The sequence below is a fragment of the Patagioenas fasciata genome, chromosome 33 (assembly GCF_037038585.1).
Source record: "Patagioenas fasciata isolate bPatFas1 chromosome 33, bPatFas1.hap1, whole genome shotgun sequence".
In the NCBI taxonomy this organism is placed as follows: Eukaryota; Metazoa; Chordata; class Aves; order Columbiformes; family Columbidae; genus Patagioenas; species Patagioenas fasciata.
Genome location: NC_092552.1, coordinates 648,184 through 675,000, shown reverse-complemented (window position 1 = coordinate 675,000; position 26,817 = coordinate 648,184). Strand labels below are relative to the sequence as shown.

The following is a 26,817-nucleotide window of genomic DNA, read 5'->3' as shown; positions in this document are numbered from 1 at the left end:
CTCATTTTATCATTAAAATCCCTCATTTTATCCTTAAAATCGCTCATTTTGTCACTAAAACCCCCTCGTTTATCATTAAAATCCCTCCTTTTATCATTAAACTCCCTCATTTTATTCTTAAAATTGCTAATTTTGTCATTAAAACCCCTCGTTTTATCCTTAAAATCCCTCATTTTATCATTAAAACCCCCTCATTTTATCCTTAAAATCCCTCATTTTATCATTAAAATCCTTCATTTCATCCTTAAAATCGCTGATTTTGTCATTAAAACTCCCTCGTTTTATCATTAAAATCCCTCATTTTATCATTAAAACCCTCTCATTTTATCATTAAAATCCCCTCGTTTTATCATTAAAATCCCTCGTTTTGTCATTAAACCCCACTCATTTTATTATTAAAATCCCTCATTTTATCATTAAAATTGTTCATTTTGTCATTAAAACCCCCTCATTTTATCATTAAAATCCCTCATTTTGTCACTAAAACCCCCTCTTTTATCATTAAAATCCCTCATTTTATCATTAAAATCCCTCATTTGTCATTAAAACCCCCTCATTTTATCGTTAAAATTCCTTATTTTATCATTAAAATCCCTCATTTTATCCTTAAAATCCCTCATTTTTAAGCACTTCACAGGCCAAAAATACCCAGTTTTGGGCCAATAAAATTTCCTCTTTTTAAGACAAAAATACCCCCATTTAATGGTAAAAACAGAAATGTGACAAAAGAAGAATTTGATGGCAAAAAGGTCCCGGTTTCATGGTCAAAAAACCCTGAATTTTATGGCAAAAAGGTCCCGGTTTTATGGCCAAAAAAACCTGAATTTTATGGCAAAAAGGTCCGGGTTTCATGGTCAAAAAACCCTGAATTTTATGGCAAAAAGGTCCCGGTTTTATGGTCAAAAAACCCTGAATTTGATGGCAAAAAGGTCCCGGTTTTATGGTCAAAAACCCCTGAATTTTATGGCAAAAAGGTCCGGGTTTTATGGTCAAAAACCCTGAATTTTATGGCAAAAAGGTCCCGGTTTTATGGTCAAAAACCCTGAATTTTATGCCTAAAAAGTTTCGTAATTTTAAGCTTAAAACCCCACATTTTGTGGTTTAAAAAATCCGATTTTTTAGGCAAAATAAGTCCACATTTTAAGGTAAAATCCCCATATTTTACCAGCAAGAAAATCTTCACTTTTTAGCTCCCAAATCTCGGTGTTTTTGCCCCTAAATCCCGACCTCGCTGTCCAAAAATCTTCAATTTTGTGCCCCCAAAACTTGTGTTTTCAACCCAATTTTCACCCCCCCCCCCCCCAAACTTGGGGTCAGGGTGGGATCCCCCGGACGCCTGGGTCCCTCCCTTAGCATCCTGGCGCCCCCTTGTGGCCGCCACCTCCCATCTGTCTCTCCCTGATTGGCCGACGCCTTCACCCCGCCTCGCTCTCCCTCAGCCAATCGCAGCGCACGCTCCACCCCTTCCCCCTCTCCTGATTGGTCGAGACCTCACGGCGAGGGGATGTGATCGGAAGACCCAATTCCAGCCCGATTTGCCCCAAAATGCCTCATGTGAATGGGGAAATGGCCAAACCCCAAATTCCATGGCCAAACCCCCACATTCCATGGCCAAACCCCCCCAAAATTCCATGGCCAAACCCCCACATTCAGTGGCCAAACCCCCCCAAAATTCCATGGCCAAACCCCCACATCCCATGGCCAAACCCCCCCAAAATTCCATGGCCAAACCTCCACATTCAGTGGCCAAAACCCCCCCAAATTCCATGGCCAAACCCCCCCAAAATTCCATGGCCAAACCCCCACATCCCATGGCCAAACCCCCCCAAAATTCCATGGCCAAACCCCCAAATTCAGTGGCCAAACCCCCCCAAAATTCCATGGCCAAACCCCCACATTCAGTGGCCAAACCCCCCCAAAATTCCATGGCCAAACCCCCACATCCCATGGCCAAACCCCCCCAAAATTCCATGGCCAAACCCCCACATTCAGTGGCCAAACCCCCACATTCAGTGGCCAAACCCCCCCAAACTCCCCAAAACCCCCCGGGGTTTGTGCCCCCCAAAATAAAGACAAAGGCACCGGATGGGGCTGGGGGAGCTTTACTGGGGGGTGTTGGGGGGCGGTGGGGGGAGTTGGGGGGCAGATATGGGGCTGGGGGGTTTTGGGGGGTGTTGGGGGGCAGTGGGGGGTGTTGGGGGGCAATAGGGGGAGTTGGGGGGCAGATATGGGGCTGGGGTCCGCTCAGGAGTACATGGTGAGCTGCAGCCACTGCGGAGAGAAGGCGCCAGGTCAGTGGGGTTAGAGGGGCCCTATGGATGCTATAGGGGCCCTATAGGGGCTATGGGGGGTATAGGGGCCCTGGAGATGCTACACGGGCTATAGGGGCCCTATGGATGCTATAGGGGCCCCATAGGGGCTATGGGGGGTATAGGGATCCTAGAGATGCTACACGGGCTATAGGGGCCCTATGGATGCTATAGGGGCCCCATAGGGGCTATGGCGGGTATAGGGGTCCTAGAGATGCTACACGGGCTATAGGGGCCCTATGGATGCTATAGGGGCCCTATAGGGGCTATGGGGGGTATAGGGGTCCTAGAGATGCTACACGGGCTATAGGGGCCCTATGGATGCTATAGGGGCCCCATAGGGGCTATGGGGGGTATAGGGGTCCTAGAGATGCTACACGGGCTATAGGGGCCCTATGGATGCTATAGGGGCCCCATAGGGGCTATGGGGGGTATAGGGATCCTAGAGATGCTACACGGGCTATAGGGGCCCTATGGATGCTATAGGGGCCCCATAGGGGCTATGGGGGGTATAGGGGTCCTAGAGATGCTACACGGGCTATAGGGGCCCTATGGATGCTATAGCGGCCCCATAGGGGCTATGCGGGATTTAGGGGCCCTAGAGATGCTACACGGGCTATAGGGGCCCTATGGATGCTATAGGGGCCCTATAAGGGCTATGGGGGGTATAGGGGCCCCAGAGATGCTATAAGGGTCCGTGGATGCTATGGGGGCTATAGGGGCCCTAGGGATGCTACACGGGCTATAGGGGCCCTATGGATGCTACATGGGCTATAGGGGCCCTATGGATCCTATAGCGGCCCCATAGGGGCTATGGGGGATATAGGGGCCCTAGAGATGCTACACGGGCTATAGGGGCCCTATGGATGCTATAGGGGCCCTACGGATGCTACATGGGCTATAGGGGCCCTATGGATGCTATAGGGGCCCTATAAGGGCTATGGGGGGTATAGGGGCCCCAGAGACGCTATAAGGGTCCGTGGATGCTATGGGGGCTATAGGGGGTCTATGGATGCTATACGGGCCATAGGGACCCTATAGATAGAGGGGGGCTCTATAGGGATTGATGAGGCTCTATAAGGGCTGGGGGGCTCTATAGGGACCAAAGAGGCTCTATAGGGTCTGGGGGGGCCTTATAGGGACCAAAGAGGCTCTATAGGGGCTGGGGGGGCCTTATAGGGACCAAAGAGGCTCTATAGGGGCTGGGGGGGCTCTATAGGGACCAAAGAGGCTCTATAGGGGCTGGGGGGCTCTACAGGGACCAAAGAGGCTCTATAGGGGCTGGGGGGCTCTATAGGGACCAAAGAGGCTCTATAGGGTCTGGGGGGGCTCTATAGGGAGCAGGGGGACCCCAACTGCCCCCCAAATTCACCTCTTGGAGGGTGACCCGGATCTGGCCGCTCCCATCACGATCCAGAGACTTGAAGGCACCTGGGTGGGGGGTCCCCAAAATCAGGGGGGGGGTCCCCAAATTCAGATGGGGGGGAGGGGATCATCCCCACCCCCACCCCAAACTGTTGGGACCCCCTATAGGTTTCCCAACCCCCACACACTTTTGGGACCCCCCCCCCCACTCTTGGGTACCCCCTATGGGATCCCCCCCGCCCCCAACTCTTGGGAACCCCCCCCCCCACAATGGGGTGTCCCCCCCTTTAATTTGGGAACCCCCACTCTTGGGACCCCCCCCCCCACTCTTAGGACCCCCCACCCCAAACTTGGGGGCCCCCCCATGGGGTTCCCCCCTTTACCCCCAACTCTTGGGACCCCCCCACTCTTGGGACCCCCCCATTGGTTCCCCCCCACTTTTGGGACCCCCCCCACTCTTGGGTCCCCCCCACTCTTGGGTCCCCCCCATTGGCTCCCCCCCACTTTTGGGACCCCCCCCACTCTTGGGTCCCCCCCATTGGCTCCCCCCCACTTTTGGGACCCCCCCCCTACTCTTGGTTCCCCCCATGGGATCCCCCCCTGTCCCCCCAACCCTTGGGATCCCCCAAACGGGGCATCCCCACCCCCCTAATTTGGGACCCCCCTACTTTAGGGACCCCCCCACTCTTGGGTCCCCCCCACTCTTGGGTCCCCCCCATTGGTTCCCCCCCACTTTAGGGACCCCCCCCACTCTTGGGATCCCCCCATTGGTTCCTCCCCACTTTTGGGACCCCCCCCCCCTACTCTTGGGACCCCCCACCCCAAACTTGGGGTTCCCCCCATGGGATCCCCCCTGTCCCCCCAACCCTTGGGATCCCCCAAACGGGGCATCCCCACCCCCCCTAATTTGGGACCCCCGTACTTTAGGGACCCCCCCACTCTTGGGTCCCCCCACTCTTGGGACCCCCCCATTGGCTCCCCCCCACTTTTGGGACCCCCCCCCCCAACTCTTGGTTCCCCCCATGGGATCCCCCCTGTCCTCCCAACTCTTGGGATCCCCCAAACGGGGCATCCCCACCCCCCTAATTTGGGACCCCCCCACTTTAGGGACCCCCCCCCACTCTTGGTTCCCCCCATGGGATCCCCCCCTGTCCCCCCAACCCTTGGGATCCCCCAAACGGGGCATCCCCACCCCCCTAATTTGGGACCCCCCCACTTTAGGGACCCCCCCCCCAACTCTTGGTTCCCCCCATGGGATCCCCCCCCCTGTGCCCCCAACCCTTGGGATCCCCCAAACAGGGCATCCCCACCCCCCTAATTTGAAACCCCCCCACTTCAGTGACCCCCAATGGGTTGCCATGTGTGTCCCCCCCCCCAAATGGGGGGTGCCCCCCCCCCAAATCGGGGGTGCCCCCCCTTACGGAACATGGCGTCGAGGCGCACGAGGCAGCTGATGAAGTTGTCGAAGTCGAGCTGCCCCCCCTCGTCACCATAGCGACGACCAAGCACCCCCAAAAGAGGGGGGGGCAGCCGGAAACCTGGGGGGGGGGGGGGACACATGGACACGTGACCTTTGACCCCCCCCCTGCACCCCAAAATGCGCCACCCCCCCCCCTTCTCGTGTGACCCCACTACAAACATACCAGACCCCCCCAAATTGTCCGGACCCCCCCAAATAGTCTGGACCCCCCCCTCTGAAATGGTCTGGACCGCCCTCAATATCCTGGACCACACCAAAATATCATGGACCCCCCCAAAATATCATGGACCCCCCCAAAATATCAAGGACCCCCCTAAATAGCCTGGACCCCCCCTAAATATCCTGGACCCCCCCCCCCCAATATCCTGGACCCCTCCAAAATATCATGGACCCCCCCTAAATAGCCTGGGCCCCCCCTAAATATCCTGGACCCCCCCAAAAATATCAAGGACCCCCCTAAATAGCCTGGGACCCCCCCTAAATAGCCTGGGACCCCCCCTAAATAGCCTGGGACCCCCCCAAATAACCTGGGCTCCCCCCAAATATCCTGGACCCCCCCAAATATCCTGGACCCCCCCCCCAGAATCCTGGACTCCCCCCCAAAATATCATGGACCCCCCTAAATAGCCTGGGCCCCCCCAAATATCCTGGACCCCCCCTCAAATTCTTCAGACCCCACTAAATATCCTGGACCCCCCCCCAAAAATTGTGGAACCCCCTAAATACCCTGGACCCCCCCTAAATATCCTGGACCCCCCCAAACTCTCCAGACCCCCCCTAAATAACCTGGACCCCCCCTAAATATCCTGGACCCCCCCCAAATCCTCCCCACCACCCCTAAATATCCTGGACCCCCCCCAAATTCTCCAGACCCCCCCAAACTCTCCAGACCCCCCTAAATAACCTGGACCCCCCCTAAATATCCTGGACCCCCCCCCCCAAATACTCTGGACCCCCCCTATATATCCTGGACCCCCCCCCAAATTCTACAGCCCCCCCCCCCAAATATTCTGGACCCCCCTAAATATCCCAGACCCCCCCCCAATATCCTTACCCCCCCCCCCCCCAAATTGTGGAACCCCTAAATACCCTGGACCCCCCCCCCAAACATTCTGGACCCCCCCTAAATACCTTGGACCCCCCCAAATTCTACAGCCCCCCCCCCCCAAATATTCTGGAACCCCCTAAATATCCCAGACCCCCCCCATATCCTTAACCCCCCCCCCCCCAAATTGTGGAACCCCCTAAATACCCTGGACCCCCCCCCAAATATTCTGGACCCCCCCTAAATATCCCAGACCCCCCCCAATATCCTTAACCCCCCCCCCCAAATTGTGGAACCCCCTAAATACCCTGGACCCCCCCCCCCAAATATTCTGGACCCCCCTAAATATCCCAGACCCCCCCCAATATCCTTACCCCCACCCCCAAATTGTGGAACCCCCTAAATACCCTGGACCCCCCCAAATTATCCAACCCCCCCCCATAATTTCCAGCCCCCCCCAGCCCCCCAAGTGCCCCCCCCCCCAAAAAGGGCCCCCCCAAACCTGCGGCCTCCAGCGCCCCCGGCAGCTCCTGCACCCCAATGGTCCCCGAGCGGTCGGTGTCGAATTGTTTGTACACACCCTGGGGGGGGGGGACACATTTTGGGGACCCCCCCCTGCACCCCCATATCCCCCCCACCCCAATTGGTCTCCCCCCCCATCATTTTGGGGTCCCCCAGGGGCTCCTTGTGCCTTTGAACCCCCAGTTTTGCCCCCCAAGCTCCTTGGGACCCCCCCTTAAATCTTGGGGTTCCCCCCAACTTGGGGGCTCCCCCCATTACATTTTGGGGTTCCCCCCCTCAATTATGGGTTTACCCCCCTCCATTTTGGGGCTCCCCCTCTTAATTTTGGGGGCTCCCCCCTCGATTTTGGGGCTCCCCCCATTAAATTTTGGGGTCCCCCCTCAATTATAGGTTTACCCCCCCCTAAATTTTGGGGTTACCCCCCCTAAGTTATGGGGCTCCCATTAAATTTGGGGGTTCCCCCCTCAATTATGGGTTTACCCCCCTCAATTTTAGGGTTCCCCTCTCAATTTTGGGGCTCCCCCCATTACATTTTGGGGTTCCCCCCTCAATTATGGGATTACCCCCCCTAAATTTTGGGGTTCCCCCTTCAATTATGGGTTTACCCCCCCTAAATTTTGGGGTTACCCCCCCTCAATTTTAAGGCTCCCCCCATTAAATCTTGGGGTTCCCCCCCAATTATGGTTTTACCCCCCCTAAATTTTGGGGTTACCCCCCCTAAACTTTGGGGTCCCCCCCCTAAACTTTGGGGTTCCCCCCCTAAACTTTGGGGTTACCCCCCCTAAACTTTGGGGCTCCCCCATTCAATTTTGGGGCTCCCCCATTCAATTATGGGGCTCCCCCACTCAATTCTGGCTTTACCCCCCCCAAATTTTACGCTTAAACCCCCTGAACGTTGAGGTCGCCCCCCCTGGATTTTAGGGTTACCCCCCCTAATTTTTGGGGTGTCCCCCCCCAAATTTGGGGGTGCCCCCCCCCCTCACCTGCCACTTCTTGATGTTATTCCACAAGTACTTGAACTCCTCGAACCCCAATTTCCCCGTCGTGTCGCTCTGGGGGGGGGGACATGGAGATTTTGGGGGTGCAGGGGGGTGATGGGGACCCCCCCCCAAGCCCCTGTACCCCAAAAATGTGCCCCCCCCCCCCCCAAATTACGTCCATCACGGCCACCATGCTGCGACAGGTGTCGATGCCGAAGCCGTCGGTCTTCAGGTCGGGATCTGGGGGGACACGGGGTCATTTTGGGGTGTCCCCCCCCTTATAGAGCCCCCCCAGACCCTATAGAGCCCCCCCCAGTCCCTATAGAGACCCTCAAATTCTATAGAGCCTCCCCTGTCCCTATAGAACCCCCCCCAGTCCCTATAGAGCCCCCTCAAATGCTACAGAACCCCCCCCAGTCCCTATAGAGCCCCCCATCCCTACAGAGCCCCCCCAAACCCTATAGAGCCCCCCAGTGCCTATAGAGTTCCTCAGTGCCTATAGAGCCCCCCCAGTCCTTATAAAGCCCCTTCAAACCCTATAGAGCCCCCCATCCCTATAGAGCCCCCCCAAACCCTATAGAGCCCCCCCAGTCCCTATAAAGCCCCCTCAAACCCTATAGAGCCCCCCATCCCTATAGAGCCCCCCCAAACCCTATAGAGCCCCCCCAGTCCCTATAAAGCCCCCTCAAACCCTATAGAGCCCCCCATCCCTATAGAGCCCCCCCAAACCCTATAGAGCCCCCCCAGTCCCTATAAAGCCCCCTCAAACCCTATAGAGCCCCCCCAAACCCTATAGAGCCCCCCCAGTCCCTACAGAGCCCCCCAAAACCCTATAGAGCTCCTGGTCCCTATAGAGCCCCCCCAACTCCCTACAGAAATCCCCCAAAACCCTATAGAGCCCTCCCAAAATCTATAGAGCTCCCAGCCCCTATAGAGTCCCCCCCAGTCCCTACAGAACCCCCCAAGCCCTATAGAGCCCCCCAGCTCCCTATAGAACCCCCCCCAGCTCCTATAGAGCTTCTCCAAACTCTATAGAGCCTCAGATCCCTATGGAGCTCCCCTAAACCCTATAGAACCCCAGGTCCTTATAGAACCCCCCCATTCCCTACAGAACCCACCCAAGCCCTATAGAGCCCCCCTAAACCCTATAGAACCCCCACAAACCCTTCAGAACCCACCCAGCCCCTACAGAGCCCCAGGTCCCTGTAGAGCCCCCCCAAACCCTATAGAACCCACCCAATCCCTATAGAGACCCCTAAACCCTATAGAGCCCCCCCAAACCCTACGGAGCTCCCCCAAACCCTATAGAACCCCCACAAACCCTACAGAACCCGCCCAGCCCCTACAGAGCCCCAGGTCCCTATAGAGCCCCCCAAACCCTATAGAACCCCCCCAGTTCCTACAGAGTCTCCCCAAACCATAAAGAACCCACCCAATCCCTATAGAGCCCCCCTAAACCCTATAGAGCCCCAGGTCCCTATAGAAGCTCCCAATCCCTATAGAGACCCCCCAAACCCTACAGAACCCCCACAAACCCTATAGAACCCACCCAGCCCCTACAGAGCCCCAGGTCCCTATAGAGCCCCCCCAAACCCTACAGAACCCCCCCAGTTCCTACAGAGCCCCCCCAATCCCAATAGAACCTCCCAAGCCCTATAGAGTCCCCCAAACCTTATAGAACCCACCCAATCCCTATGGAGCCCCCCCAAACCCTATAGAACCCCCCCCCCCAGGCCCTATAGCCCCCAATTTCCCCGCCCCAGTGAATTTTGGGGGTCCCCCCCCATTTTTGGGGTCACTCACGGCGCGTCACCACTTTATTGAGGATGTTCATGAGCTCGGTGGGGGACACCTCCATGTCCTAGGGGGGGGGGCACGTGACCTTTGACCTCTGACCCCCCCCCCATGACCTTTGAGCCCACCCTGGGGGGGTCCCCTTGGGGGGTTTTGGGGGTCCTGGGGAGGTCTGGGGGGACCTTGGGGGGGTTTTGGGGGTCCTGGGGGGGGGTCTGGGGGGACCTTGGGGGGTTTTGGGGCTCCTGAGGGATCCCTGGGGGGGTTTTGGGGGGTCCTGGGGGGAGGTCTGGGGGACCTTGGGGGGTTTTGGGGGGTCCTGGGGAGGTCCTGGGGGGACCTTGGGGGGTTTTGGGGCTCCTGGGGGATCCCTGGGGGGGTTTTGGGGGGGTCCCAGGGGGTTTTTGGGGGTCCTGGGGGGTCCCTGGGGGGGTTTTGGGGGGTCCTGGGGGGGTTTTGGGGGTCCTGGGGGATCCCTGGGGGGGGTTTGAGGGGTCCTGGGGGGTCTGGGGGGACCTCGGGGGATTTTGGGGCTCCTGGGGGATCCCTGGGGGGGTTTTGGGGGGTCCTGGGGGGGTCCTGGGGGGCCCTTGGGGGGTTTTGGGGGTCCTGGGGGATACCTGGGGGGGTTTTGGGGGGTCCTGGGGGGACCTTGGGGGGTTTTGGGGCTCCTGGGGGATCCCTGGGGGGGTTTTGAGGGGTCCTGGGGGGTCTGGGGGGACCTTGGGGGGTTTTGGGGGGTCCTGGGGGGACCTTGGGGGGTTTTGGGGGGATTCCTGGGGGGGTCCTGGGGGGGTTTTGGGGGGTTTTGGGGGTCCTGGGGGGTCCCTGGGGGGGTTTTGGGGGGTCCTGGGGGGGGGGTCTGGGGGGACCTTGGGGGGTTTTGGGGGTCCTGGGGTATTCCTGGGGGGGTTTTGGGGTTCCGGGGGACCTGGGGGGGTTGGGGGGGGTCCCAGGGGGGTTTTGGGGTTCCGGGGGATCTGGGGGGGTTTGGGGGGGTCCCAGGGGGGTTTTGGGGTTCAGGGGGATCTGGGGGGGTTTGGGGGGGTCCCAGGGGGGTTTTGGGGTTCAGGGGGATCTGGGGGGGTCCCAGGGGGGTTTTGGGGTTCAGGGGGATCTGGGGGGGTTGGGGGGGTCCCAGGGGGGTTTTGGGGTTCAGGGGGAGCTGGGGGGTTTGGGGGGGTGTCCAGGGGGGTTTTGGGGTTCAGGGGGAGCTGGGGGGGTTGGGGGGGGTCCCAGGGGGCTTTTGGGGTTCAGAGGGATCTGGGGGGGTTGGGGGGGGTCCCAGGGGGTTTTGGGGTTCAGGGGGAGCTGGGGGGGTTGGGGGGGGGTCCCAGGGGGCTTTTGGGGTTCAGGGGGATCTGGGGGGGTTGGGGGGGGTCCCAGGGGGTTTTGGGGTTCAGGGGGATCTGGGGGGTTGGGGGGGGTCCCAGGGGGGTTTTGGGGTTCAGGGGGATCTGGGGGGTTGGGGGGGGTCCCAGGGGGGTTTTGGGGTTCAGGGGGAGCTGGGGGGGTTGGGGGGGGTCCCAGGGGGGTTTTGGGGTTCAGGGGGAGCTGGGGGGGTTGGGGGGGGTCCCAGGGGGGTTTTGGGGTTCGGGGTCCCCGCTGTCACTCACGTCCCCCGCCAGCTGCACAAAGAGCCTGCGGAACTGCCGGAGCTCCTCGCTCTCATTGGCCTCAATGGTGGAAATGTGGGCGCGGGGGGGCTGGGGGGGGACACACACAGGGGGGGGTCAAGGGGACACCCCCCCAAAACTGGGAGGGGACCCCAAGGTGTGTGGGGGTCGGGGGGGGGGACCCAAAAGGTGGGGTCAGGGGTCACTTACGGGGGGTTCGGGGTTATAATGGGCGGCTGCTTCGCTGTGGGGGGAGTTGGGGGGTGTGGGGTGAACGCCAGTGACCCCAATGTCCCCCCATGTCCCCAATGTCCCCCCCCATGTCCCCAATGTCCCCCCCCATGTCCCCAACGTCCCCCCAACCCCACATCCCCCTAACCCCATGTCCCCAATGCCCCCCAAGGCTTCCAATGCCCCCCCAATGTCCCCAATGCCCCCCCATCTCCCCAATGTCCTCCCATGTCCCCAGTGCCCCCCCAATGTCCCCAATGTCCCCCCAACCCCACGTCCCAAATAGCCCCCAATGTCCCCAATGCCCCCGCAATGTCCCCAATGTCCTCCCATGTCCCCAATGCCCCCCCAATGTCCCCCCAACCCCATGACCCCCCAACCCCATGTCCCCAATGCCCTCCCAATGTCCCCGCAATGTTCCCAATGTCCTCAATGACCCCTCTGTGTCCCCAATGTCCCCAATGTCCCCAATGTCTCCCCAACCCCATGTCCCCAATACCCCACATGTCCCCAATACCCCCCCAATGTCCCCAGTGCCCCCCATGTCCCCAGTGCCCCCCCAATGTCCCCAATGTCCCCCCAACCCCACGTCCCCAATAGCCCCCAATGTCCCCAATGACCCCGCAATGTCCCCAATGCCCCCCCACAATGTCCCCAATGTCCTCCCATGTCCCCAATGCCCCCTCAATGTCCCCCCAACCCCATGACCCCCCAACCCCATGTCCCCAATGCCCCTCAATGTCCCCCCAATGTCCCCAATGCCCCCCCAATGTCCCCTCAATGCCCCCCCAATGTTCCCAATGTCCTCAATGACCCCTCTGTGTCCCCAATGTCCCCAATGCCCCCCCAATGTCCCCAATGTCCCCCCAACCCCATGTCCCCAATACCCCACATGTCCCCAATACCCCCCCAATGTCCCCAATGCCCCCCATGTCCCCAATGACCCCCCAATGTCCCCAATGACCCCAATGCCCCCCAACGTCCCCAATGCTCCCCCAATGTCCCCAATGACCCCTCAATGTCCCCCCACCCCCACATCCCCAATGCCCCCCCAATGCCCCCCCAATGTCCCCAATGCCCCCCCAACCCCATGTCCCCCTAACCCCCATGTCCCCAATGCCCCCCCAATGTCCTCAATGACCCCTCTGTGTCCCCAATGTCCCCTCAATGTCCCAAATGACCCCTCAATGTCCCCCCAAGCCCACATCCCCAATGCCCCCCCATGTCCCCAATGTCCCCCCACCCCATGTCCCCAACACCCCCCCCATGTCCCCAACACCCCCCCATGTCCCCTCACCTGATGGCGCTGATGACGCCCCCCAGCACCTGCATGGCCCCCCCGGCCCCGCCCCCGCCGCCGCCCCCCCCGCTCAGCAGCCCCCCCAGCACGGAGCCGATGCCCCCGGGGAGCCCCCCCCCCCCGCCCCCCCCGCCCCCCCCGCCGCCCCCCCCCAGCAGCCCCTTCACCAGGAACATCCTCCCCAAAACGGGGGGGGCACTCAGACGGCACTGGGAGCACTGGGGGGGCACTGGGGGGCACTGGGAGCACTGGGAGGGGGCACTGGGAGCACTGGGGGGGGGCACTGGGAGCACTGGGGGGGGACACTGGGGTTACTGGGAGGGCTGGGGGGGTACTGGGAGCCCTGGGGGGGGGCACTGGGGTTACTGGGAGGGCTGGGGGGGGCACTGGGGGGGCACTGGGGTTACTGGGAGCGCCTGTAAAACAAGCAGAGAGCGGCGTTAAGTGACCGTATGGAGCTATAGGTTCCTCCACACCCTATAGAACCTCCCGCCCCGGACGTATAGACTCTCTGGGACCTATAGACACCCCCCCTATAGACACCTATAGACCACCCCCCCCGGACACATAGACTCTCTGGGACCTATAGACACGCCCCCTATAGACACCTATAGACCACCCCCCCCCGGACGTATAGACTCTCTGGGACCTATAGACACCTATAGACCACCCCCCCCGGATGTACAGACTCTTTGGGACCTATAGACACCCCCCCTATAGACACCTATAGACCACCCCCCCGGATGTATAGACTCTCTGGGACCTATAGACAGCCCCGGACCTATAGACCACCCCCCCCGGACGTATAGACTCTCTGGGATCTATAGACACCCTCCCTATAGACACCTATAGACCACCCCCCCCGGACGTATAGACTCTCTGGGACCTATAGACACCTATAGACCACCCCCCCCGACGTATAGACTCTCTCGGACCTATAGACATCTATAGACCACCCCCCCCGACGTATAGACTCTCTCGGACCTATAGACACCCCCGGACTTATAAACTCCCCTCCGCACCTATAGAGCCGCCTCCCGCCCTATAGACCTCCCCAGACCTATAGACCCACTGACCTATAGACGCCCCTGGCCCTATAGAGCCCCCCGGCACTACAGACACTCCCGGACCTATAGAAATCCGCCCTATAGATCCCCCCCACCCGGCCCTATAGATCCCCTCGGGCCCTTCCGCTTCCGGGAGGGGTTTCCGGGAAGCGGGCGGGGCCGGCGCTGAGTCACGGAGCCCTAAATGGGGGGGGGGAAGGACCGGGGGTGCCCGGGGGGGGGTCCCGAGGGGTTCCCGGGGGGTCCCCGGTACCTGCGGGTCCGGCGGCGGGAGCGGCAGCGGCTGAGGGAACCGCCCAGGGACCCAGGCGTCCGGGAGGGGCGGGAATGAGCGCTCGGGGGGCGGGGCCTGGTTGTCGGGGGGCGGGGGCAAGCGGTGCCCGAGGGGGAAGGGGGCGTGGCCACGACGCGGGCGGGCGGAGCCGAGCACCCCGGGGCGGGGCCTGCGGAACAGTGGGCGTGGTGACGAGGCGGGTGGGCGGAGCCACGCAGGCTCCGTTGCTCTTCTGGTCGCGCTGGTTTCCCCCAAACCCGTGTCCCCGTGTCCCCCCCTGGCCTTGAGGACCCGGCCACCTCCCCATATCCCCCCACAACCCACTTTTGGGGTCCCCCCCTTGCCCCCAAGGGTCCCTCTGTCCCCCCCAGGTGTCCCCATGTCCATCCGTCCCCCCCCATTTTGGAGCCGTGGGACGTACAAAGGTGTTTATTGGTGGCAGAAGCGGGTTTGGGGGGACCATGGGGCAGCGGGGGGCGTTGGGACACGGGGGGGGGGGACATTAAAGCCACTCACACGATTGCGGGGGGAGGGGACGTTATTGCTACTGCGGGGGGGGGGGGAACGCGATGACATTGGGCCTCCCGGATGCCTGGGTCCCTTTTTTTTGGGGAAGGGTGGGGAGGAGAATCCACCAAACCAGTATAAACCAGTTGCTCCCCCTGCCCAGGGTGTAATCAGTAGTTTCCAGGGTTAACAGCTCAGGAATGGGGCCCTGGTCTAAACTCCTCCTCCCCCAGTTGTAGTCAGTAGGTTCCAGAGTGAACAACCCGAACAAGGAGCTGGGAGAGGGAGCGGGGGGGGCGGCAGCTCATCCCCATCACTGCTATCAGTAGGTTCCAGAGTGAACAGCCCAAACAAGGAGCTGGGGGAGGGAGAGTGGGGGGGAGGGCAGCTCATCCCCATCACTGCCATCAGTAGGTTCCAGAGTGAACAACCCAAACAAGGAGCCGGGGGGGGTGGCAGCTCATCCCCATCACTGCCATCAGTAGGTTCCAGAGTGAACAGCCCAAAAATCAGGTTGGGGGAGGAGCCTCATCTCCCTCTTCCCCCCAGTCACTGTAGTCAGTAGGTTCCAGAGTGAACATCCCGGCGCAAAGGGGAGGGTTTGGGGGGGGTCGGGGGTCACATGACATCTTCCCCCGGGGTGGGGGGAGGGGACCAAGGCACTGGGTGGGGAGGGGGGGGTGTGGGGGCGGGGCAGCCAGGCGAGGGGGGGAGGGGTGGGGTTACGACTGCATCTCGGCCCGGAGCATCCAGGGGAACCAGCAGCAGAACAGTAACCTGGGGACATGGGGGACACGGGGGGGACACCGTGGGGCCGGGGGGGACACTGTGGCCCCTGTCCCCACGTGTCCTCCTGTCCCCAAGTCCCCCCCATTGTTCCCATGTCCCCCCGTGTCCCCCCCATGTCCCCCTGTGTCCCCACATCCCCGTTATGTACCCCTATGTCTCCACGTCCCTCTGTGTCCCCGTGTCCCCCCATGTCCCTGTGTCCCCCCATGTCCCCCCGTCTCCATGTCCCGCTGTGTCCCCATATCCTCCCCATGTCCCCTGTCCCCACGTGTCCCCATGCCCCCCCCAATCATGGGGTGTCCCCCTCCCCACCTGGAGAAGGAGCTCTCTGAGGTGATGTCCTTGGGGGTCCGGACCGCTGGGAAGTTGCGCTTGGGCTGTGACACTGCGGGGGGGACATAAGGCGACACGTTGGGGACATCAGGGAGACACGGGGGGGCCACGGCCACAGCCCCCCCCAGCCACCAGGGGGCGCTAAAACGCGGCCCGGCTTTCCAACCAATCAGCGGCGCATCCGCCGCGGCCGCCAGCCAATCAGCTGCGCATCCGCCGCGGCCGCCAGCCAATCAGAACGCACCGGTCACCGGCTGGTCCTTCTTCTCCGTGACAGCGCCCCCGCCCGGCTCCTCACGGGGACCCCCGACCCTGGTTGGGGGGTCAGGGGGTGACCGAAGGGACACGGGGACACGGACATGACCCCCCCGCTCGGGTCACCCCCGTAATGTCCCCCATGAACTCCCCAATGTCCCCCCCGTGTCCCTGTGTCCCCCTCGTGACCCCTGTCCCCCATGTCCCCCTGTCCCCTTTGCCCCTGTCCCCCCCCGCCCCATGTTCCCCCCCCCCATGTCCCCTGTCCCCTCCATGTCCCCCTCATGTCCCCCGTCCCCTCCATGTCCCCCCCATGTCCCCCATGTCCCCCCTGTGTTCCATGACACCCCTCATCCCCCTGTGTGTCCCCCCATGTCCCCTGTCCCCCTCATGTCCCCTGTCACCCCCATCCCCATGTCCCCCCAAGTCCCCCTGTCCCCCCTGTTTCCCCTGTCCCCCCCATGTCCCCTGTCCCCCCCATGTCCCCATTACCCCCCATGTCCCCCCCGTGTTCCATGACACCCCCCATCTCCCTGTGTGTCCCCCCCGTCCCCCTGTCCCTGTGTCCCCCCATGTCCCCTGTCCCCCTCATGTCCCCTGTCACCCCCATCCCCATGTCCCCCCAAGTCCCCATGTCCCCCCTGTTTCCCCTGTCCCCCCATGTCCCCCTGTCCCCCCCATGTCCCCTTGTCCCCCCATGTCCCCTGTCCCCACCATGTCCCATGTTCCCCCCCTGTGTCCCCATGTCCCCCCAAGTCCCCATGTCCCCCCATGTCCCCCTGTCCCCCCCATGTCCCCATTACCCCCCATGTCCCCCCCGTGTTCCATGACACCCCCCATCTCCCTGTGTGTCCCCCCCGTCCCCCTGTCCCTGTGTCCCCCCATGTCCCCTGTCCCCCTCATGTCCCCTGTCACCCCCATCCCCATGTCCCCCCATTTCCCCTGTCCCCCCATGTCCCCATTACCCCCCATGTCCCCTTGTCCCCCCATGTCCCCCTGTCCCCCCCATGTCCCCTTGTCCCCCCATGTCCCCTGTCCCCACCATGTCCCATGTTCCCCCCCTGTGTCCCCATGTCCCCCCAAGTCCCCATGTCCCCCCTGTTTCCCCTGTCCCCCCATGTCCCCCTGTCCCCCCCATGTCCCCATTACCCCCCATGTCCCCTTGTCCCCCCATGTCCCCTGTCCCCACCATGTCCCATGTTCCCCCCCTGTGTCCCCATGTCCCCCCAAGTCCCCATGTCCCCCCTGTTTCCCCTGTCCCCCCCATGTCCCCATTACCCCCCATGTCCCCCCTGTGTTCCATGACACCCCCATCCCCCTGTGTGTCCCCCCATGTCCCCGTGTCCCTGCGTCCCCCCCGCCGTCCCCCCCATGTCCCCGTTACCTCTGCACGCGGGAGGGGGGCGCGAAGACGCCGTGTTTGGGGGGGCAGGAGAAATAACGCACCCCAAAAACGGACCCGTCGTGTTTCCCCCCCGCCGAGTCCAGTTCTACCCCGAACCAGTAACCTGGGGGGGGACACAGGTTGGGGGGGTCCCCAAGGGGGGAAATGTCCCATAGAGGGGTCATGGGGGGACCCATGGGGAGTCCCAGGGGGTCCCAAAGAGGGGGTCCCATGGGGGGCTCCTTGGGGTCTCCCAATGGGGGGAGGTTTCAAGGGGGGGTCCTGGGGGGGTTTCAAGGGTGGGAGGTCTCATTGGGGGGTCATGGGGGGGCCCAAGGGGAAGGTCCCATGGGGGGTCCCAAGTGAGGGGGTCCAATGGGGGGGTCATGGGGGGACCCAATGTGGGGTTCCTGGGGGGGTCCCAAGTGAGGGGGTCCAATGGGGGGGTCCTGGGGGACCCAATGTGGGGTTCCTGGGGGGTTCCCAAGTGAGGGGGTCCAATGGGGGGGTCCTGGGGGACCCAATGTGGGGTTCCTGGGGGGGTCCCAAGTGAGGGGGTCCAATGGGGGCGTCCTGGGGGACCCAATGTGGGGTTCCTGGGGGGGTCCAATGGGGGGCTCCTGGGGGGATCCAATGGGGGGTTCCTGGGGGGGTCCAATGGGGGGGTCCTGGGGGGACCCAATGGGGGGGTTCCTGGGGGGATCCAATGGGGGGTTCCTGGGGGGGGTCCAATGGGGGGCTCCTGGGGGGATCCAATGGGGGGTTCCTGGGGGGTCCAATGGGGGGGTCCTGGGGGGACCCAATGGGGGGTCCTGGGGGGGTCCAATGGGGGGGTCCTGGGGGGATCCAATGGGGGGTTCCTGGGGGGTCCAATGGGGGGGTCCTGGGGGGATCCAATGGGGGGTTCCTGGGGGGGTCCAATGGGGGGGTCCCAAGGGGGGAGGGTCCCGGGGGGTCCCGGGGGGTCTCTGACCGGGGGCGAAGTCGGTGCGCCCGTAGAACCGGGCCCGTCCCGGTCTCTGTCCGGCCACCAGCACCGCGTCCCCCGGCGCCACCCGCCGGCCCTCGCGGTCCAGCCACGCCCCGCCCCGCCTGCGGGAGGCTGTGGGCGGGGTCACGATGGACACGCCCCTTCTGGCCCCGCCCACCGCGCCCCAGCCTCTCCCTGCGCCCAGGGGCTGCTGAGGGGCAGGGTCAAGGAGACCACGCCCCCGTCTGACTCCGCCCCTTCCATCCCAGCCACGCCCCCCGACCCCGCCCCTTCCATCCCAGCCACGCCACCACCTGACCACACCCCTTCCATCCCAGCCACGCCCAGCCTGACTCCGCCCCTTCCATCCCAACCACGCCCCCAACTGACCCCGCCCCTTCCATCCCAGCCATGCCCCCCAACCTGACCCCACCCCTTCCATCCCAGCCACGCCCAGCATGACCCCGCCCCTTCCATCCCAGCCACGCCCAGCCTGACCCCACCCATTCCATCCCAGCCACGCCCCCACCTGACTCCGCCCCTTCCATCCCAGCCACGCCCCCACTGGACCCCGCCCCTTCCATCCCAGCCACGCCCCCACCTGACTCCGCCCCTTCCATCCCAACCACGCCCCCCACCTGACCCCGCCCCTTCCATCCCAGCCACGCCCCCCACCTGACTCCGCCCCTTCCATCCCAGCCACGCCCCCCACCTGACCCCGTCCCAGTATCCAGGGGGGACCCCGGGGGGGACCCCAGGTGTCCGGAAGGGACCCAGGCGTCCGGGGCCGTACCTCTCTTGTCCTTGCGGGTCTTGTGGGGGGGTCGGGCCGGGGGCTCCGGGGGGGTGCGGGGGGGGGAGGGCGGGGGGGGCTGCTCCTCCGCCTTGGAGATCTTGGAGACGGAGGCGAAGACGCCTGTGGGGAGACCAGTATAAGCCAGTATGGACCAGTATGGACCAGTACAAACCAGTATGGACCAGTACAAACCAGTATGGACCAGTACTAACCAGTATGGACCAGTACAACCCCAGGACAGAGGACACCCCCCCCATTAAAAGGCATCCAGGGTCACCCACCACCCCCAGAGGGACCCAGGTGTCCGGGGGTGTCCCCAAGGGACCCAGGAGTGCCCCAGAGGGACCCAGGCGTCCGGGGGTGTCCCCAAGGGACCCAGGAGTGCCCCAGAGGGACCCAGGCATCCGTGGGTGTCCCCAAGGGACCCAGGAGTGCCCCAGAGGGACCCAGGCATCCAGGGGTGTCCCCAAGGGACCCAGGAGTGCCCCAGAGGGACCCAGGCATCCGGGGATCTCCCCAAGGGACCCAGGAGTGCCCCAGAGGGACCCAGGCGTCTGAGGGGTGTCCCCAAGGGACCCAGGCGTGCCCCAGAGGGACCCAGGCGTCCGGGGGTGTCCCCAAGGGACCCAGGAGTGCCCCAGAGGGACCCAGGCATCCAGGGGTGTCCCCAAGGGACCCAGGAGTGCCCCAGAGGGACCCAGGAGTGCCCCAAAGGGACCCAGGTGTAAAGGGACCCAGGCGTCCGGGGGTGTCCCCAAGGGACCCAGGAGTGCCCCAAAGGGACCCAGGCGTCTGGGGCTGTCCCCAAGGGACCCAGGCGTGCCCCAAAGGGACCCAGGCGTCCGGGGCTGTCCCCAAGGGACCCAGGAGTGCCCCAGAGGGACCCAGGCATCCGGGGGTGTCCCCAAGGGACCCAGGAGTGCCCCAGAGGGACCCAGGCATCCGGGGGTGTCCCCAAGGGACCCAGGAGTGCCCCAGAGGGACCCAGGCATCCGGGGGTGTCCCCAAGGGACCCAGGAGTGCCCCAGAGGGACCCAGGCATCCGGGGGTGTCCCCAAGGGACCCAGGAGTGCCCCAGAGGGACCCAGGCATCCGGGGGTGTCCCCAAGGGACCCAGGAGTGCCCCAGAGGGACCCAGGAGTGCCCCAAAGGGACCCAGGTGTAAAGGGACCCAGGTGTAAAGGGACCCAGGCGTCCGGGGCTGTCCCCAAGGGACCCAGGCGTGCCCCAAAGGGACCCAGGCGTCCGGGGGGGCGCGTACCCTGTTTGGGGGGGCAGATGAAGTACCGCACCCCCCCCACGCTGCCGTCGTTCTTCCCCTCGGGCTCATCCAGCTCCACTCCGGCCCATTGGCCGCTGGCAAAGGCCGTGGTGCCGCAGAACCGCAGGGTCCCTTCCTGGGCGGGGGGGGGGAATGGGAGGTCTGGGTGCCCCCTGCACCCCAAAACCCTCCCCTGTACCCCAAAACCCTCCCCTGAGTCCCCAAGGACCCAGCATCCCCACCAAGCCCCCTTCCCCCCATGCAATCCCTGCATCCCCATGCAGAGCATCCTTGGTCCCCTGCACGTTTTGGGGTGTCCCCAGGTCCCCAAACCCCCCTGTGCACCCCAAACCCCCCTGTGCACCCCAAAACCCCTCTGTCCACCCCAATACCCCTCTATGTACCCCCCAAACCCCTCTATGTACCCCAAACCCCCACCATTCCCCCCCAAACCCCCTTCCCCCCATGCAATCCCTGCATCCCCATGCAGAGCATCCTTGGTCCCCTGCACCTTTTTGGGGTGTCCCCAGGTCCCCAAACCCCCCTGTGCACCCCAAAACCCCCTGTGCACCCCAAAACCCCTCTGTCCACCCCAATACCCCTCTATGCACCCCAAACCCCCATTATCCCCCCCCAAACCCCCATCATCCCCCCCAAACCCCTTTCCCCCCATGCAATCCCTGCATCCCCATGCAGAGCATCCTTGGTCCCCTGCACGTTTTGGGGTGTCCCCAGGTCCCCAAACCCCCCTGTGCACCCCAAACCCCCCTGTGCACCCCAAAACCCCTCTGTCCACCCCAATACCCCTCTATGCACCCCCAAACCCCTCTATGTACCCCAAACCCCCATCATCCCCCCCAAACCCCCTTTCCCCCCATGCAATCCCTGCATCCCCATGCAGAGCATCCTTGGTCCCCTGCACCTTTTTGGGGTGTCCCCAGGTCCCCAAACCCCCCTGTGCACCCCAAAGCCCCATGAGCCCCCCAAAACCCCTCTCTCCACCCCAATACCCCTCTATGCACCCCAAACCAGCATTATCCCCCCCCAAAATCCCACTATCCCCCCCAAACCCCCTTTCCCCCATGCAATCCCTGCATCCCCATGCAGAGCATCCTTGGTCCCCTGCACGTTTTGGGGTGTCCCCAGGTCCCCAAACCCCCCATGTGCACCCCAAAACCCCTCTCTCCACCCCAATACCCCTCTATGCACCCCCAAACCCCTCTCTGCACCCCAAACCCCCACTATCCCCCCCAAACCCCCTTTCCCCCCATGCAATCCCTGCATCCCCATGCAGAGCATCCTTGATCCCCTGCACCTTTTTAGGGTGTCCCCAGGTCCCCAAACCCCCCTGTGCACCCCAAAACCCCCTGTGCACCCCAAAACCCCTCTGTCCACCCCAATACCCCTCTATGCACCCCAAACCCCCATCATCCCCCCCAAACCCCCTTTCCCCCCATGCAATCCCTGCATCCCCATGCAGAGCATCCTTGGGCCCCTGCACCTTTCTGGGGTGTCCCCAGGTCCCCAAACCCCCCTGTGCACCCCAAAGCCCCATGAGCCCCCCAAAACCCCTCTGTCCACCCCAGAGGGTTGGACTCAATACCCCAAACCCCCATTATCCCCCCCAAACCCCCACTATCCCCCCCAAACCCCCTTTCCTCCCATGCAATCCCTGCATCCCCATGCAGAGCATCCTTGGTCCCCTGCACCTTTCTGGGGTGTCCCCAGGTCCCCAAACCCCCCTGTGCACCCCAAACCCCCCTGTGCACCCCAGCGCCCCCTGTGCACCCCAAAACCCCTCTCTCCACCCCAGAGGGTTGAACTCTATGCACCCCAAACCCCCACTATCCCCCCCCAAACCCCCACTATCCCCCCAAACCCCCTTTCCCCCTATTCAACCCCCACATCCCACCCCGCGCCCCAGCCCGGAGCCCCCCCAGCCCCCATTTTCGGGTGCCCCCACCTTCCCGCCCTCGATGCGGACGCGGTCCCCCAGCTGCAGCCCCATGCAGAGCAGCATGAGGTTCCCGGGCAGGTTGTCGTAGTTGGGGAGGGTGACGCGGGGGAGGCTGCAGCTCAAGGGCACCGCGTCCAGCAGCAGCCGCCGCAGCTCCCGCGCCGCCGAGGCCGCGTCCGCCCGGTCCAGACCCATGTCCGTGGGGTCCGGGACCACCTCCGCCGCCACCTGGCCCTTGCTGTTCTGGGGGGACAAATAGAGGGACCCTGAAACCCCCCAGACCCCATAGAACCCCAATAGTGCAGCCCCGGTGTCCCCATGTCCTCTAGAACCCCAGTAATGCAATGGGGACAATGACCCCGGTGTCCCCATGTCCGTGGGGTCCGGGACCACCTGGGCTGCCACCTGCCCCTTGTTGTTCTAGGGGGACAAATAGAGGGACCCTGAAACCCCCCAGACCCCATAGAACCCCAATAGTGCAGCCCCAGAGCCCCCAGACCCCATAGAACCCCAATAGTGCAGCCCCAGACCCCATAGAACCCCAGTAATGCAATGGGGACAATGACCCCGGTGTCCCCATGTCCGTGGGGTCCGGGACCACCTGGGCTGCCACCTGCCCCTTGTTGTTCTAGGGGGACAAATAGAGGGACCCTGAAACCCCCCAGACCCCATAGAACCCCAATAGTGCAGCCCCAGAGCCCCCAGACCCCATAGAACCCCAATAGTGCAGCCCCAGACCCCCCAGACCCCCAATAATGCAATGGGGACAATGACCCCGGTGTCCCTATGTCCATGAGGTCTGGGGACACCTCGGCCGCCACCCAGTCCCCCCCAGTCCGTCCCAGTGCTCCCAGTGCCACCCCGTCCCTTCCAGTGCCTCTCTCAGTACCCCCAATCTCTCCCAGTATAAACCAGTCCCTCCCAGTCTAACCCAGTGCTCCCAGTACCCTGAGCGCGGGGTCGGCGCCGTGCTCCGGGAGGCAGCGCACAGCGCCCAGGCAGAGGTTCGAGGCTGCGACGCGCAGCTCCCAGTCCCTCCCAGTATAACCCAGTATAACCCAGTCCCTCCCAGTCTAACCCAGTGCTCCCAGTACCCTGAGCGCGGGGTCGGCGCCGTGCTCCAGGAGGCAGCGCACAGCGCCCAGGCAGAGGTTCGAGGCCACGATGTGCAGCTCCCAGTCCCTCCCAGTATAACCCAGTCCCTCCCAGTATAACCCAGTCCCTCCCAGTCCCTCCCAGTCCAACCCAGTGCTCCCAGTACCCTGAGCGCGGGGTCGGCGCCGTGCTCCAGGAGGCAGCGCACAGCGCCCAGGCAGAGGTTCGAGGCCGCGATGCGCAGCTCCCAGTCCCTCCCAGTATAACCCAGTCCCTCCCAGTCCCTCCCAGTCCAACCCAGTGCCCCCAGTACCCTGAGCGCGGGGTCGGCGCCGTGCTCCAGGAGGCAGCGCACAGCGCCCAGGCAGAGGTTCGAGGCCGCGATGTGCAGCTCCCAGTCCCTCCCAGTATAACCCAGTCCCTCCCAGTATAACCCAGTCCCTCCCAGTCTAACCCAGTGCCCCCAGTACCCTGAGCGCGGGGTCGGCGCCGTGCTCCAGGAGGCAGCGCACAGCGCCCAGGCAGAGGTTCGAGGCCGCGATGTGCAGGGCCGTCCCGTGGCTGAAGTCGCTGCAGGTCGAGTGCAGCACTGCGGGAGGGGACACTGAGGCACGGGGACGGGGACATGGGGGTCCTGACCCCCCCAGGGACCCCAATGTTCCCCCCATGGACCCCAATGTCTTTCCCTCTGGGGACCCCAGTTTCATGTCCTCATGCCCCCCGTGTTCTCCCCCATGTCCCCCTGTCCCCGCCACGTCCCCACGTCCCCATGTCCCCATGTCCTCCATGTCCCCTCTCTTCCCCCATGTCCCCCATGTGCCCCCATCCCCCATGTCCCCCTTGTCCCCATCTCCCCCTTGTCCCCATGTCCCCCATGTCCCCATGTAACACAATGAACCCATGTCCCCCCTGTCCCCCTATGTCCCCAAGTCCTGTCCCCCTGACCCCCTCATGTCCCCATGTCCCCCGTGTCCCCCCATGTTCCCGTATCCCCGTCATGTCCCCGTGTCCCCCCCATGTCCCCATGTCCCCCCATGTCCCCATATCCTCCCCATGTCCCCATGTCCCCCATGTCCCTGTGTTCCCCCCTCACCTCATGGCACCCCCGTCCACAGGAGCATCCGGATGAGCTCGGGGACATCGAGCCCCCTTTCCCCCCATGTCCCCCATGTCCCCATGTCCCCCCGTGTCCCCATGTCCCCCCATGTCCCAATGTCCCCATGTCCCCGTATTCCCCCCATGTCCCCATGTCCCCCATGTCCCTGTGTCCCCCCTCACCTCATGGCGCCCCCATCCACAGGAGCATCCGGATGAGCTCGGGGACATCGAGCCCCCTTTCCCCCCATGTCCCCCATGTCCCCATGTCCCCATATCCCCCATGTCCCCGTGTCCCCCCATGTCCCCCATGTCCCCGTGTCCCCCCCTCACCTCGCGGTGCCCCCGCGCGCAGGAGGGTGCGGATGAGCTCGGGGACGTCGAAATAGGCGGCGTAGTGCAGGGCGTTCATGTGGGTCCAGCGGCTGCGCAGCCCCACGTCCCCCCCCAGCGCCAGCAGCCGCGTCGACAGCCGCACGGCGGCCGCGGGGTCACCTGGGGACACACCGGGGCATGGGGACACACGTGGGGACATGGGGACACACCGGGGACATGGGGACACACGTGGGGACATGGGGACGATGCCCGCAGGGACACCTGGGGACACACATGGGGACATGGGGACACACCTGGGGACATGGGGACACACCGGGGACATGGGGACACACGTGGGGACACCTGGGGACACACCGGGGCATGGGGACACACCGGGGACATGGGGACACACATGGGGACACCTGGGGACACACCGGGGCATGGGGACACACGTGGGGACACCTGGGGACACACCGGGGCATGGGGACACACCGGGGACATGGGGACACACGTGGGGACACCTGGGGACACACCGGGGCATGGGGACACATGTGGGGACACGGGGACGATGCCCGCAGGGACACCTGGGGACACACGTGGGGACATGGGGACACACGTGGGGACACCTGGGGACACACCGGGGCATGGGGACACACGTGGGGTCACCTGGGGACACACATGGGGACACCTGGGGACACACCGGGGCATGGGGACACACCGGGGACATGGGGACACACATGGGGACACCTGGGGACACACCGGGGCATGGGGACACACGTGGGGACACGGGGACGATGCCCGCAGGGACACCTGGGGACACACGTGGGGACACGGGGATGATGCCCACAGGGACGCCTGGGGACACACGTGGGGACATGGGGACACACGTGGGGACATGGGGACATACCTGGGGACATGGGGACACACCTGGGGACACCTGGGGACACACGTGGGGACATGGGGACACACCTTGGGACACCTGGGGACACACCGGGGACATGGGGACACGTGGGGACACCTGGGGACACACGTGGGGACACCTGGGGACACACAGGGGACATGGGGACACATGTGGGGACACGGGGACGATGCCCGCGGGGACGCCTGGGGACACACATGGGGACACACATGGGGACACACGTGGGGACATGGGGACGATGCCCGCGGGGACACCTGGGGACACACATGGGGACACACATGGGGACACGGGGACGATGCCCGCGGGGACACCTGGGGACACATGCGGGGACATCTGGACACATGTGGGGACATGGGGACACACGTGGGGACATGGGGACACACATGAGGACATGGGGACACGAGGATGGCACCCTGGTGATGTGGGGACACCAGAAGTGGGTACACTGGGGACATGGGGACACGGGGACCCTGGTGATATGGGGACACCTGAAGTAGGGACACTGGGGACATGGGGACATGGGGACGCTGGTGATGTGGGGACACCTGAAGTAGGGACACTGGGGACATGGGGACATGGGGACCCTGGTGATGTGGGGACACCAGAAGTGGGGACACTGGGGACATGGGGATGCTGGTGACCCTGGTGATGTGGGGACACCAGAAGTAGGGACACAGGGGACATGGGGACATGTGGACCCTGGTGATGTGGGGACACCAGAAGTGGGGACATGGGGACACGGGGACCCTGGTGATGTGGGGACACCAGAACTGGGGACACTGGGGACATGGGGACACCACGATATGGGGATGCTGGTGACCCTGGTGATGTGGGGACACTGGGGACATGGGGACCCTGGTGATGTGGGGACACCAGAAGTAGGGACACTGGGGACATGGGGACACGGGGACCCTGGTGATGTGGGGACACCAGAAGTAGGGACACTGGGGACATGGGGACACGGGGACCCTGGTGATGTGGGGACATCAGAAGTAGGGACACTGGGGACATGGGGACATGGGGACCCTGGTGATGTGCGGACACCAGAAGTAGGGACACTGGGGACATGGGGACATGGGGACCCTGGTGATGTGGGGACACCAGAAGTGGGGACACTGGGGACATGGGGACATGGGGACCCTGGTGATGTGGGGACAC

The 26,817-nt window shown here is 63.2% G+C and overlaps 2 protein-coding genes across 3 annotated transcripts in view; both read right to left on the bottom strand.

The window, feature by feature from the left end:
* Positions 1-2,086: 2,086 nt before the first annotated feature.
* Positions 2,087-14,076, bottom strand: CAPNS1 (calpain small subunit 1). Of its 2 annotated transcripts, none has more exons than XM_071800878.1 (11): positions 13,963-14,076; positions 12,640-13,058; positions 11,322-11,355; positions 11,112-11,201; positions 9,505-9,562; positions 7,877-7,941; positions 7,705-7,773; positions 6,702-6,780; positions 5,096-5,212; positions 3,682-3,740; positions 2,087-2,271 (listed from the first exon to the last, which is right to left on the bottom strand). In XM_071800878.1, exons 2-11 carry the CDS (start codon positions 12,816-12,818, stop codon positions 2,245-2,247), a joined length of 777 nt encoding a protein of 258 aa, XP_071656979.1. In that variant the 5' UTR covers positions 12,819-13,058; positions 13,963-14,076; the 3' UTR covers positions 2,087-2,244. The 2 variants fall into 2 exon arrangements, with proteins under 2 accessions (XP_071656979.1, XP_071656980.1); XM_071800879.1 differs by lacking the exon at positions 13,963-14,076 and adding an exon at positions 13,719-13,809.
* Positions 14,077-14,397: 321 nt separating this feature from the next.
* The window catches only part of CLIP3 (CAP-Gly domain containing linker protein 3), an 18,742-nt gene continuing 6,322 nt past the window's right edge, over positions 14,398-26,817 (bottom strand). The window contains exons 6-15 of the mRNA XM_071800764.1: positions 24,759-24,920; positions 23,801-23,919; positions 22,242-22,478; positions 20,279-20,414; positions 19,015-19,137; positions 18,225-18,353; positions 17,252-17,375; positions 15,857-15,924; positions 15,592-15,664; positions 14,398-15,267 (exon numbers count right to left, since the gene is read on the bottom strand). Coding sequence (XP_071656865.1) covers positions 15,213-15,267; positions 15,592-15,664; positions 15,857-15,924; positions 17,252-17,375; positions 18,225-18,353; positions 19,015-19,137; positions 20,279-20,414; positions 22,242-22,478; positions 23,801-23,919; positions 24,759-24,920 — 1,226 coding nt within the window. The 3' untranslated portion in view covers positions 14,398-15,212. The remainder of the gene's footprint in view (positions 15,268-15,591; positions 15,665-15,856; positions 15,925-17,251; positions 17,376-18,224; positions 18,354-19,014; positions 19,138-20,278; positions 20,415-22,241; positions 22,479-23,800; positions 23,920-24,758; positions 24,921-26,817) is intronic.